General features: G+C 41.8%; 1 protein-coding gene and 1 pseudogene across 1 annotated transcript; both read left to right on the top strand.

Moving 5' to 3' along the window:
- Window positions 1-397: 397 nt before the first annotated feature.
- Window positions 398-2,105, top strand: LOC126805104 (uncharacterized). Its single transcript, XM_050532207.1, has one exon. It carries the CDS (start codon window positions 530-532, stop codon window positions 1,829-1,831), a length of 1,302 nt encoding a protein of 433 aa, XP_050388164.1. The 5' UTR covers window positions 398-529; the 3' UTR covers window positions 1,832-2,105.
- An 8,589-nt stretch (window positions 2,106-10,694) lies between these two features.
- LOC126801969 (uncharacterized) lies at window positions 10,695-12,759 on the top strand (annotated as a pseudogene).
- The last annotated feature ends 225 nt before the right edge of the window (window positions 12,760-12,984 follow it).

Raw genomic sequence — 12,984 nt, 5'->3', positions numbered from 1 at the left:
TCATCACCTTCCAAAGTACAAACTTAGGGCTGCTCAGTGGGCATAGCCTTCTACAATAATCAGAAAAACAGACCAAACTGATTGTAGTTATTGACCTATGAAGTCATTGTCTGAACACAATTTAATGTCAAAGTCTTAGTCTTAATATCAACAGGAAAATTAGCTTAATTAATCAAAGAATGCTGCCTAATTATATAACTAATATTTCAACAGTGAAGCACAGAGGGACCTGTTAAACCGCGTAATTGGAGACAGAGCTGAAAGCTCTTCACTTCTCTTCCTCCCTCCTCAATCACTTGGACTTTCAGTCTTTCACCATGTGACTCATCTCATCTCATCTCATCTCATCTCTTTGCCATTAAAGTCTTCCTTACTCCACTCTTCATTCTCACTTATATATAATTCTCATGCCTGCTTTCTCTCTGTCACTTTGTTTGTATACATAATCCTGGATCCATTTCCAACCCAAGATCTCTGAACAACCCCCCCCCCCCCCCCCCCCCCCAGAGACCTTGGTTTCAGCAAAGAAATGGCTCCACTCATGTACTTCAACTCAAGAAAGGTACTTTTGATCATTTCTCTTGTTGTGTTCCTCTTTTCTTCTACTCTGCTCCTTTGTGCCTCAGAAGAAGATGAGAAGGTGGCAAGGATTCACAGCTCATCACAGTTTATGGGATCAAGGAAAATGTTGGGATTGGATGAAGAAGATGAAGATGTCCAGCCTAAGAAGATCAAACCCAAGACCCCCACTACTTCCACAACCCAATCCTCCAAAAACCAAACCAAGCTCATCAAACCCTCTACATCATCATCTTCCAAGAACCAAACCAAGCTCATCAAGCCAAGCACCAATTCAACCAAGTCATCATCACCCTCTATCAAGATTAGCCTCAAGAAGCTCAACTCCACTTCCAAACCCTCAAACTCCACCAAACCCACTTCATCATCCCTCTCCTCCAAAACCTCAGATCTAACTAAATTAGCCTCCCCCAAAAACAAAACAACCAAACCTACCACCACAAAACAACCTCAAACTTCCAAACCACCTCAAAAAACAGAGAAAACCCCCACCCCGAAAAAACCCACCAAGAAACCAATCCAACCAAGCTGGATCGAACAAGAGGACGACATCGACTTCGTCTCCGACTTCACAGACTTACCCGGCCAGTTCCAGCAAACCCTCATCCCTGACCTCGAGAAAATCTCCACCACATCAAAAATCTACCTCACCAAAGCCAACAAGCAAATGACCACCAGGTTCAAACCTCTCGTCGGAAACAAATACGCCTCTACCATTGCTTCCATAGTCTCCTGCGCATTCCTAATAATCCCATTGCTCCTAGTCTCTCTTCTCTTCAACAGAATTAAAGCCTACTTTTCCCTCCAAAAACTCCTCATCTTCATCCAAGTCTACCTCTCCATCTACTTCTCCATTCTCTGCCTCTCTTGCTTGGTCACCGGTCTCGAGCCCCTCAAGTTCTTCTACGCAACTTCCCAGTCCACCTACGTCTGCCTCCAAGTTCTCCAGACTCTCGGCTACGTGCTCTATCTTCTTCTTCTTCTCATGTACTTGATCCTGGTCTTCTCGACTGACTCCGGGCTGGGTTCGAAAGTGTTGGGTCTGGCCCAGTGTTTCGTCGGGTTCGCTATTGGGCTGCATTATTATATGTCGGTGTTTCACCGGGCGGTGCTCCGCCAGCCGCCGAAGACTAATTGGAAGGTACACGCGATATACGCGACGTGTTACCTTGTGATTTGTCTGTTCGCGACGGCGGAGAGGAGGAAGAAGGCTTACTTGGAAGAAGGTGGTGAAGAGGGCAAGAAGAACTGAATTTTTGTTTGTTCCAAAAAAAAATCCAAGTAGCACCATATTAGAAATTCTTGATACACAAAAGCAAAAAAAAAAAAAATTTGTCATTTCTTTCTTGTAATCTTAGCACTCTATATTTTGTTATAGTAGGAAGAATTTATTCTAAGTGGCCGGACATATGATACCATTTGGGCAAGCAAGTGCATCCACATGGTGTTGTGAAATATGATATAGAATGTATGCAAGTGGAATTCATGTCTACCTGTTATATCAATAAGGCTCTTACTTTGTTATACATTAAGATATGACTAGGGTACCCCAAGCTACATTGTCACACGCATATGTAGCGGTAGTAGAGTGAGATATCTTAACACAACTTGGGCAAATGGTGCGAAGTGTAGGCTGTAAAATAAGTTTATATAAAAATGTGATTAAAGCCAGTGACTTTGAAGACAAAATTTTATTTCTTTCATAGTTCACTAGACCATTCACGTGGAAAATTAACGAATGAAGCACTCGATCAAGTAAAATCTTGACCTCCTAAGTTTTTCTCAAACATTTTAGAGTGCGTACTTGACCGTCAAGAGTTTAGCTAGATAGTTATGGTTGAATAGAATTGAACCAGATTTGGAGCTAACGAACAAGAAATGAAGAAAACAAACATGGGGGCTTCCTCGTTTTTGTTTTGCTCTTTCACATTAGTTGGTGCAAGTTTCAATGCAAACTTAAGAGGGTAACAAGGATTTTCCGGTGTACTATTAGTTTCTAGTATTCTCCACAGAAGCTGAGGAATATAGTCCATGATTTTAACATTATATTTATGAAGGAGATCGAGGTCTATGTAGAAGAAACACAAGGCATGAAGCTAGCTGAGAATGAGAATATTAATGTCAAATGTATAATATGCGGCACCGACTGGTAATTGAAGTGGAAGCTGGTGTCGGTGGCCTAATGTGCAACCGACATATTTGCTGCAGTCATATATAAACTCTTAATTTGGATTTACAGCAGTCGTTTTCGTCAGCCTCTTTCAGAGTTTCAGTTTTTCGATCCACAGTTGCTTTCCATAGATGGTAATATTATTACAGTGAACTGCCAACTACTATTCTTCTCTGCCCCAGTACCCCCTGCCATATTAATAACAAGTTGACAATATGTGCGTGAGCAAAGATAGCAAGCTCTTCCTTCACTTAAATGAGCTGAAATGAGCTCGATCGGTGAAAACTAGAACAACTGAACAGTGTACGTAGAACAATCGATCGATGGAGTATCCACGCTAAATGTTGCTTGATCTAGCTGGGATTATACATGGATCAAATTTGCTCATTCTCCTTCATTTTGATGCCCTACCTTTCGATCAGGTTATGAGCTCCTATAAGGGCATAGATGATGATTTGAAAATGATGCTGCTTGAGATTTTAACCAGGAAAGGGTAAGCTAGGGTTAATGATTATGATCCAAAATTAATACATAGATGCATGATTGAGTAAAGTTATCTAATTTCATCAGACTGTCAGTTGGGTCCTCAGTCCCCCCCCCCCCCCCCCCCCCCCGTCATTCGGCTTTTGTTTGGAAATTAAACGAAAGCCCGATTAGGGGCTGATCTTTTCGGCTATAATCAACCTTTCAGCATAATTGAGTAGTAGGTAGATACTGTTCAGTTTATAGTTTAGTTTTCAATGTTGGTACAGAAAAGGCAACAAGGTGAAGGTCCTAGAGGGGTTGAATAAGACTCGGGGATAGCAATAAAGAACGCTATCCTGATTATTACTTATACGATTTGTTGGTAACAAAAATATAAAAGCAAACACAACACTGTGATGTTTTGTACTCGCAAAAACCTTAAATGCATAGAGAAAAACTGCGTGCCCTACTCTTAAAAAGCAAATCTCTTCACTATGCAACACACTTCAGTACAAGCTTACAGTACCAGGGATAACAAACCATGTTTATATCCTGCATCAGACTAAACTAGTCTCTCAACTGTTCTATCTCACTTTACACTACAAGTGTTTACAAAGCTTAAAGATCTCACAAATAAATTATGACTTGATTATAGCAACCTGCATGTTACACCAGATCATCACCAATTTTTCAACTTGTTGCATCATCAATCACAACATCATGGCATGCAAGTGTATGAATGATTAAACAGTAGATTTTTATCAACATAAATTGACACAAATAAAGAACTAGACACTAAGGCCTAAGATGAAATAAGAGACACACTTAATAAAATAAAACAAGCTAAAGACATGCAAAACTTAGTTGATGAAAAGAGAGTTCAGTCAAGAACCATGTCTGGTAAGAGGGCTATGCTCTCTATTTATAGGCACAGAGAACAAGAGGCTTCATGGAAGCCTACGAACAAACTGATCTAAACAACTCACCAAAACCAAACCAAGAGGCATAGAGAAACTAACGAAACTATAAGAAAACCATGGTTGAAAACCAAATGGTATTTACTATGTACTACAAAAGATGACTCAGTATAAAATATAGACAATGAGTGCTAAAGATTTACAAATGACAAGATCTGAGAAACAAGAGATCACAAATATCTCTAGAAATCAAAGATGATTTATGTCAAAGACAAGGAACCGGTGGGAACACAATCTTTAAAATATACAAGATTTTTAAGGAAGAGTTGGTAAGTAAAAACAAATGTGTATGTAGATGCATGATTTATGACAGATTAGTTTGTAACAATGCATATACAGACGATGCATGAACAAGAACAAAAAAATATTACAATTAGACTTCTTATGAAGATCATGGGCCTCAATCTTCATGGGCCACAAGCTTCAACACAATGATATAATAATAATAAGAATCCTGACGGGTCTAGGAGAAACCAAACAAAAACTTTTACCAACACAAGGTTATTGCCAGAGGTAGAAAATTGCAAAAAGGCATGATTAGCGAGCTGTGAGAACTCATATGGTAGTATCACTAGTATGTAACTATGTATCTGCTACTAAAATCACCTTAAATAAGAGAATGATGATCGTCTTAAGCTAAGTGATCCTTGATCTTCGATGGCCACGACCTCGGCCTTCCAAGGTTGAGACCCTTTCAAGTTCTATGAGCAATCCCCAACTACTAGGTCACTTTCCACAATTTAGCAACAAACGTAAACACCAAGTCACACTAGAGTAGAGAGTATGGATGGGCATGGGCCGGGACGGGTCATGATTAGGTGAATTTCGGTCTCGTTCCCTAATTTAAAATAAGGGATGAGACGAGATTATGTGTTTCTAAAAGTGATCTTGCTGGATCCGTGTCTCGTTCAGGATCAGGACGGGATCGGGACCAAAACGGGCTTAAAATGATATTTGTAAAATAATGCAATAATTATCTTAGAATGAAGAATTAATCAATTACCATATACACTATAACAAGTTCAATTCTACTTGCTAGTTAACTTTAGATGCATATCTTGTTTAAATCTATTACTAGATAATCAATAAAGACTATATATCTTAAATAACAATAGTTTACCTAATGTTTAGAGAAGCAAAATAAACTCTTTTTTTTTTTGAAAGGGTAAAATAAACTCTTAGGGGTTGTAGTTGTTGTTAACCTAATATTTTTTTAATCAATTTAACGGTCGAGATGAAATATATATATATACCAGTTATTTTAGTTTTATATTAATATGAGACAAAACGGGATTGAACGAGCCTTATTAAGTTAATCTCAATCATGTCCCGTTATTTCAAAACGAGACCGGGACGAGATGTACATTTTTCAACATACATCCCGTCCTCGTCTCTGCAAATTTAGAGACGAAACCGGGACGAGACCGGGATTTCGGGACAAAATGCCCCGACCCTAGTAGAGAGAGTGTCCAAGCTTTAACTTCTAAAACACAACCCCATAAATATTCATCAATTTCTCATTAACTCGTTGACCCTGCATATATGTGCCAAGCTCATCAGTATAATCACTATAATGCTCATACAAGAAGTCTTGCTTCAACTGTAGTACATACGTAACGTTATTATATTAAAATAAATGACGTCATTATAGTAAGGAGCTTGTTAACGTAGTGATTACCAGATGGGTGATTGATCACACGGTTAGCTATTAGTGAGTGTTAGTTTGACACGAGAGGTATAGTGGTTCACCTCCCTCTCTTGGGGTAGGCTACGTCCACTTGAATCCACTAGTATTGGCAAATAGCCTTAAGTTATACATGTAGTGATCCCATCTCTAAGTGGGATGATGGGTCCCTTTTATAGGTGAGGGAACCCCTCTCATTTACATATTCTTCAATGTGGGACAAGTGCCCCTCTAGGCTTACTATGGAGTCATCTTGATGAGGTCGGAAAGGTGACTTCCCGGTGGTGTCTTGGTGAGTTCCGACTATCATTGGAAAGCTTGTATGACGAGGTACGCTATGAATATCATGGTTGAGCCACATAGTGATTTGTAGATCCTCCTAGAGAGTGATGCTTATGCTCGGTGGCATGCCATACTAGCTCTGTGCTAGTAGGGGTGCCAACATGTCCCCCCGCAGTCCCTAAGTAAGAGGAACTTCTTGCTTGGGGAGTTTATCAATCAACATGTCACCGAGCATAAGTGTCCGGGCGGTGGCATACCCCTACCAGTCCCCGAACTCCTTAAGCAAGAAGAGACTCTCAAACCTGTAAAACAAAGATAAAAGCATATGTGCACGAAGTATGTCTGTTGTTATGGATAGCATAACAATGTATGGGCGCGATGTGTGTTTGACACATGATGATGCGTGTGTATGTATGGTCCCGAATATGATATAGTACGCGAGTGTGCGTAAGTCCCCGAAACCCCTAGTCAGCGAGGCGGTTTCGAGTGATATGGCTTATGTGTGCGGTGTGCTTAGGCGAAGTAGCCTAGCGTGATGGCGCTTTGGACTAATATGGCCGCTACGGGTGAGTGTGGCTTTTATATGCCAATATGGCCTTTGAAGGCTAGTGAGACCTCTATAGGCTGGTGCGTCCTATATTGCAGTGTGCGTAGGACGGCGTTGAGCCACTGCGGGCGTAATGTGTCCATCTTAGTGCAAAATTTTGCACGTAGGACGTCTGAGCGCTGACATAGAGCGTTGTGCATCCATCTTAGCGTAGTGACCTACGTGTAGGATGTCTTTTGGACGTTGAATTAGAGCGTGGTGCGTCAATCATAGCGTAATAGGTTACGCGTATGACGTCTTTTTGGCGTTGAATTAGAGCGTGGTGTCAATCATAGCGTAATAGGCTACGCGTATGACGTCTTTTTGGCGTTGACATTCGAGCGTGGTGTCAATCATAGCGTAATAGGCTACGCGTATGACGTCTTTTTGGCGTTGACATTCGAGCGTAAAGCTACTATCGTAGCGTAGTGAGCTTTACGCGTAGGATGTCGATCCCTCTTAGGTGTAGTGCGTTCTCTAAGCAGTGTGCTTTGCGCGTAGGACAGCTTGAGCCCTTTTGGGCGTAGTGCGCGTATTGACGCGGTTTGAGCCCTCTTGGGCGTAGTGCATCCATCGTAGCGTAGATAGGCGTTACGCGTAGGACGTCTTAGAGCCCTCTTGGGCGTAGTGCATCCATCTTAGCGTAGATAGGCGTTACGCGTAGGACGTCTTGAGCCCTCTTGGGCGTAGTGCGCGTATTTACGCGGCTTGAGCCCTCTTAGGCGTAGTGCATCCATCGTAGCGTAGATAGGCGTTACGCGTAGGATATCTTGAGCCGTAGGACTTCTTGAGCCCTCTTAGGTGTAGTGCGCGTATTTACGCGGCTTGAGCCCTTTTGGGCGTAGTGCATCCATCATAGCGTAGATAAGCGTTACGCGTAGGACGTCTTGAGCCCTCTTGGGCGTAGTGCGCGTATTTACGCGGCTTGAGCCCTTTTGGGCGTAGTGCATCCATCATAGCGTAGATAAGCGTTACGCGTAGGACGTCTTGAGCCCTCTTGGGCGTAGTGCGCGTATTTACGCGGCTTGAGCCCTTTTGGGCGTAGTGCATCCATCATAGCGTAGATAGGCGTTACGCGTAAGACGTCTTGAGCCCTCTTGGGCGTAGTGCGCGTATTTACGCGGCTTGAGCCATTTTGGGCGTAGTGCATCCATCATAGCGTAGATAAGCGTTACGCGTAGGACGTCTTGAGCCCTCTTGGGCGTAGTGCGCGTATTTACGCGGCTTGAGCCCTTTTGGGCGTAGTGCATCCATCATAGCGTAGATAAGCGTTACGCGTAGGACGTCTTGAGCCCTCTTGGGCGTAGTGCGCGTATTTACGCGGCTTGAGCCCTTTTGGGCGTAGTGCATCCATCATAGCGTAGATAGGCGTTACGCGTAGGACGTCTTGAGTGTTCTGTGATGAAACAGTCTGCATAAGGAATTTAATTGTTCTCCTGAACAATGGTTAGAAAAATTCCTAGTTTCATTAGCACAATCAAGTTAGACATTCAAGTGTGTGCGTCACACATTTTCTAAGTATATAAGATATGGCTAAGTGCCATTGCTAGCTAACTCTACAAAGTGTTGTAGCCAATGCGTGAAAACCATGCGGGCATGTATATCAAGTGCGGTATGTTGTAGGCATGCTTTATAGCGTAATAAAATCATGCTAAGATATGGTAATAATCAACTCTACAGTAGGAGTAGGGAGGCATAGCATTTTACTTATCTTATGCCGATGTGGAGTGGAGTTGCGCTTTATGCAAGTACCAAAATCATGTTGGAGGTGTCCAAGCATGACGCTCCTTTGCGCGGGGGATGATTGCAAGTAGCCGCTTTGGATTTGAGTGAGGAGATGTCCGGTTTGAAGAGATTTTCCTTTCAATTCTCTGTGTTATGGTAGTGGTTTGTTGCGGGTTGGTTGGCTTTGCCAGCAAGTCCCGTTGTGCCAATGATTTCTTTTCTCTGGCGACTACGGAAGGCTGCGAAGTCAACCGTAGAGCAGGACTATAAAAGCCGACTGTGGAGTAGGACCGTGGAGTTCCACCGTGGAACTATGGGAGCATGTCATGGGACTACGGGAGCAGCCGTGCACCGTGCTAGCAGTCACGTACTGTTCTAGTAGTCAAGGGACTACGATAACAGTCTTGCACCATGCTAGCAGTCGCGTACTACGCTAGCAGTCATGTACTACGCTAGCATTCGTGGGACTACGGGACTAGCCGTGCACCGTGCTAGCAGTCGCGTACTATGCTAGCAGTCGTGGGACTACGGGACTAGTTGTGCACCGTGCTAGAAGTCACGTACTACGGCTCATGTACTACGCTAGCAGTTGTAGGACTACGATAGCAATCTTGCACCGTGCTAGCAATCACGTGCTACTCTAGCAGGAGCGTGGAAGAACGTCCACCGTGCTAGGATGAGTGTGGAAGAACGTGACCGTGGAAGGCATGGACCACGGGAGGGTCAAAAATTTTTTTTTTTTTTAAATCTGACTGCTCCGTAGTGAGCTCATGCACTGTGGGGTGTGGGGGACCGTGGGAGGTCTGTTGGTGGGGAGTGACGAAGCTAATTGTCAGCTTCCCACAGACGGCGCCAATGTTAACGTAGTGATTACCAGATGGGTGATTGATCACACGGTTAGCTATTAGTGAGTGTTAGTTTGACACGAGAGGTATAGTGGTTCACCTCCCTCTCTTGGGGTAGGCTACGTCCACTTGAATCCACTAGTATTGGCAAATAGCCTTAAGTTATACATGTAGTGATCCTCTCTCTAAGTGGGATGATGGGTCCCTTTTATAGGTGAGGGAACCCCTCTCATTTACATATTCTTCAATGTGGGACAAGTGCCCCTCTAGGCTTACTATGGAGTCATCTTGATGAGGTCGGAAAGGTGACTTCCCGGTGGTGTCTTGGTGAGTTCCGACTATCATTGGAAAGCTTGTATGACGAGGTACGCTATGAATATCATGGTTGAGCCACATAGTGATTTGTAGATCCTCCTAGAGAGTGATGCTTATGCTCGGTGGCATGCCATACTAGCTCTGTGCTAGTAGGGGTGCCAACAGAGCTCCACCCCCAAAAACTGAGAACCCTTTAAAACACAGTCGTTTTCAATCTCCTCCCAGCTTCCGCACACAATGACACACACTTCTGTACTGCTTTTGTTGTTGGGAAGCAAGAACATAGCAACAGGAAGCAGCTTTTGGGTTACCCAGAAAGCACTTTTGTCATTTTGGTTCAGAATTTTCACAATAACTCCAGTGGGAGTTCATATCTTAAAGAAGATTGTTTTTGCTTTCAGGTATGTGTTTTGGTTCTCAAACTCTTTATTTTGTTTTTGTTATAAATGGTGGTTTGTGGAAGTGCTATTGGTTGAATTTTATTTGGTTTGGAAAGGTTTGTTGTAGTTTGGTGGGTTTTTGATTCTGAACTTGGGTGTTTATAAAATTTAAGCTTTTGATAATGTAGAAAGTATTGGAGTTTTGCAGAGGGAGTTTTAGAATCATGATTTTGAAAGAGGCCTAAGGAGTCTAAGGGGTTTTAGATTAAGGTTGGTTAAGAACAAACTGTGGGCATTAAGTAAAGCTATGAGGTATAATGAAAATTGGTGGTCTTGACTCATTACTCATTAGTCATTACACATTACTAAGAAGTGATTGTTTTGTGGGATCAATTAGGCGAAGAGAGGGAGGTGAATGGTTTACACGAGGGGTGATAACAGATATGGGGTACTAACTCAAATGGTTACTAGGATTGTAGAATACCTTCAGGGTGATCTATGTGAATGGTTTAGGGGCTTCTGATAAATTTTCGGTGGTTGTACAAATCCGGTGGTTGCAAAAATAGGTTGTCATAGAGAGGCAATGCTTAGATGAATTTGAAGACGTTTACAAGTAGGAAATAGGAATCAAATTATTCCTGTTTGAGTGGCCCTGATTTTTGTGAGATTAACCTTGCAATCTGGATATGAATAAAGCGTCTTCCTGATGTTCTCACCCAGGATACTTCTTTTGTGTGATGAAGGAAGGGAATCCAAGTAAGCAACGAGCGAGTACTCCGAAAATTTGTCAGAGACTTCCTATACAGGAGGATGATGGTCAGGTTTTTCTTACCAGTGGCCTTTGGAACACTGCCATGACACATCCAAATGGCCCTGAGTTCATCGAGCTTGGTATCTTTATGTATGGCTTCACTGATATGGAAGGGTCTAAAGAAACGTTTGTAGCTTTCTCATCACCACAATATATATACATTCCTCATTATGCAGCTTACATAATTGGTTCATGCACTATGAACATGGAATAATTTTGCAAAAAGCTCTGTTCATTCCAGGGTAATTGCTCCCTTAGTTGAACTTTTGAGAGGATGGTTAACGCGGGTTGAACAGAGAGTGGCTTTCGAGCCTTAGGCCACCTGGCTACTTATGCCAGCACATTTCATGCTTTAGCTAGTCATGTTGAACAGAAATTAAGTCGTCACTGTGATCCGCTCACCCGTGGCATGGGAGATGTCGAAATGGAGTTCAGAGAGGCTGAAAAATGGGAAAGTCAGTTGCAATGCCGGTGTCTCCAGCTCACTAACTGCTTTGCCTTCAAACTGGAATTTCTTCCACCCATATGCAAACCAAACAAATCTACCTGGAATGTGGGGTGGGCTTGTCAATGAAAACTCACCAGCTGGTATTGGTTTAGTAAGAATAATTTGTCGTCATAAGCTGGGTAGAGTATCAGAGTGTTGTGTAATATTTATCGGTCGTCAGATGATTGGTAGTAAATAGCTATTGATTGTCTTCTCTGGTTACTTCAAGACCCATAGGACATGTCATAAGGTATATTTTACTTTGTTGGTTTTGCAGTTGTTTGTGCATATTGCATACACTTGTTACTGTTGATTTGAGTTTTCTAGCAATTTTGTCATGATCCCTGGTATGTGGCTTTAATATTCCTGTCTTAAGAACATGAATTTATGGTTCACAGTCTTTACACTTACCTATAATACAATCTGTTTCTTGTTTAACATGTGTTTTTCTGTCTTTGATGTTACATCATATGTGCAAATTTAAGACCTGTTGGACCATTATATATATATATATATATATATATATATATATTTAGGCACACTTTTCGGTCAATTTTTTTCACCATTAGTGATTCAATATTTAGGTATGCTATTCAAGATCATCTCTACAAAGTTTCATCTAATTCGACAATGGTTTGAGGTTATAAAATTGAGATTTACACGAACGGTTCATGTTGAACATTTTTAGTTCATTCATTGATTTAATATAATTTCAATACCTTAACGATGTCCGAATTAGATGAAATTTTGTAGAGATGATCTTAAATAGCATACTTAAATATTGAATCACTAATGGTGAAAAAAATTGTATCGGTTGAAATTTTGTGGAAATGATCTATACATTATAACCTAGATATGGGAAGGAGGATTTAAATGTCAAAAGTAGATAATGTAAACATTGTCCCAAGTGAGAAGCTATCAAAGGCCTGAATGTAATTGATACTTGATCAAATTTTCCATGCTAAGTTTTAGTTTGCACATCATAACTCCATCAACTTCATTTTAGTACTATATCAAATATCTGTGCATCATAATACATAGTACCTAAATTTCCTGAAACCATTATCCAGGTGATTGATGAGGCTGTACCTGCATTTGTTGACCTTGCGGATATTTCAACTATGGGTGATAACAAGAACCAGGAGATTCCATTATCAATCCAGTCACAAGGGACTGGTCATAACTCTGTCTCTTTCAGTAGCAGAATAAAAAAAAGGGATTCCCTGTTTTCATTTCTGAAGCTGCATCAAAATACTCGGAAGCATTAGCATTGTGTCCAATAAGATCCAAAAAGGAAAGAGTTGTTCTTTACAATAATTGGGCTCAGTGTCATTTTCTGTTGGAACAGTCGTTTGGCTGCGATTAGTTATGCTACATGTACACTTCTTTTTCACAGGTCATGCCAAAAGTCTCTGGAGAAGAGCTCAGGCTTACCGCATGCTTGGTTTTGTGAAAGAGTTTGTTAGATGCCATTCTGTTCATAAACGAGTGCTCTCAGTCAAATGATCCTGATCTCTCACTGAGGCAGAATGAGGCTTCCTTACCATGCCGGAGGAATGATCCTGATCTCTCACAAAGCACATGCATGTAGCTTAGTTATTTATGACCCATAATAGACCTCAACCAAAATCCTAGAAAGGCCAACCAACTAGAAACCCAATCAGCCCAGCCCAAGCTT

This window comes from Argentina anserina, chromosome 1, assembly GCF_933775445.1.
Source record: "Argentina anserina chromosome 1, drPotAnse1.1, whole genome shotgun sequence".
NCBI classification, from domain to species: domain Eukaryota; kingdom Viridiplantae; phylum Streptophyta; class Magnoliopsida; order Rosales; family Rosaceae; genus Argentina; species Argentina anserina.
The sequence above is the reverse complement of the archived record's forward strand: the minus strand, read 5'-3'. Positions and strand labels throughout refer to the sequence as shown.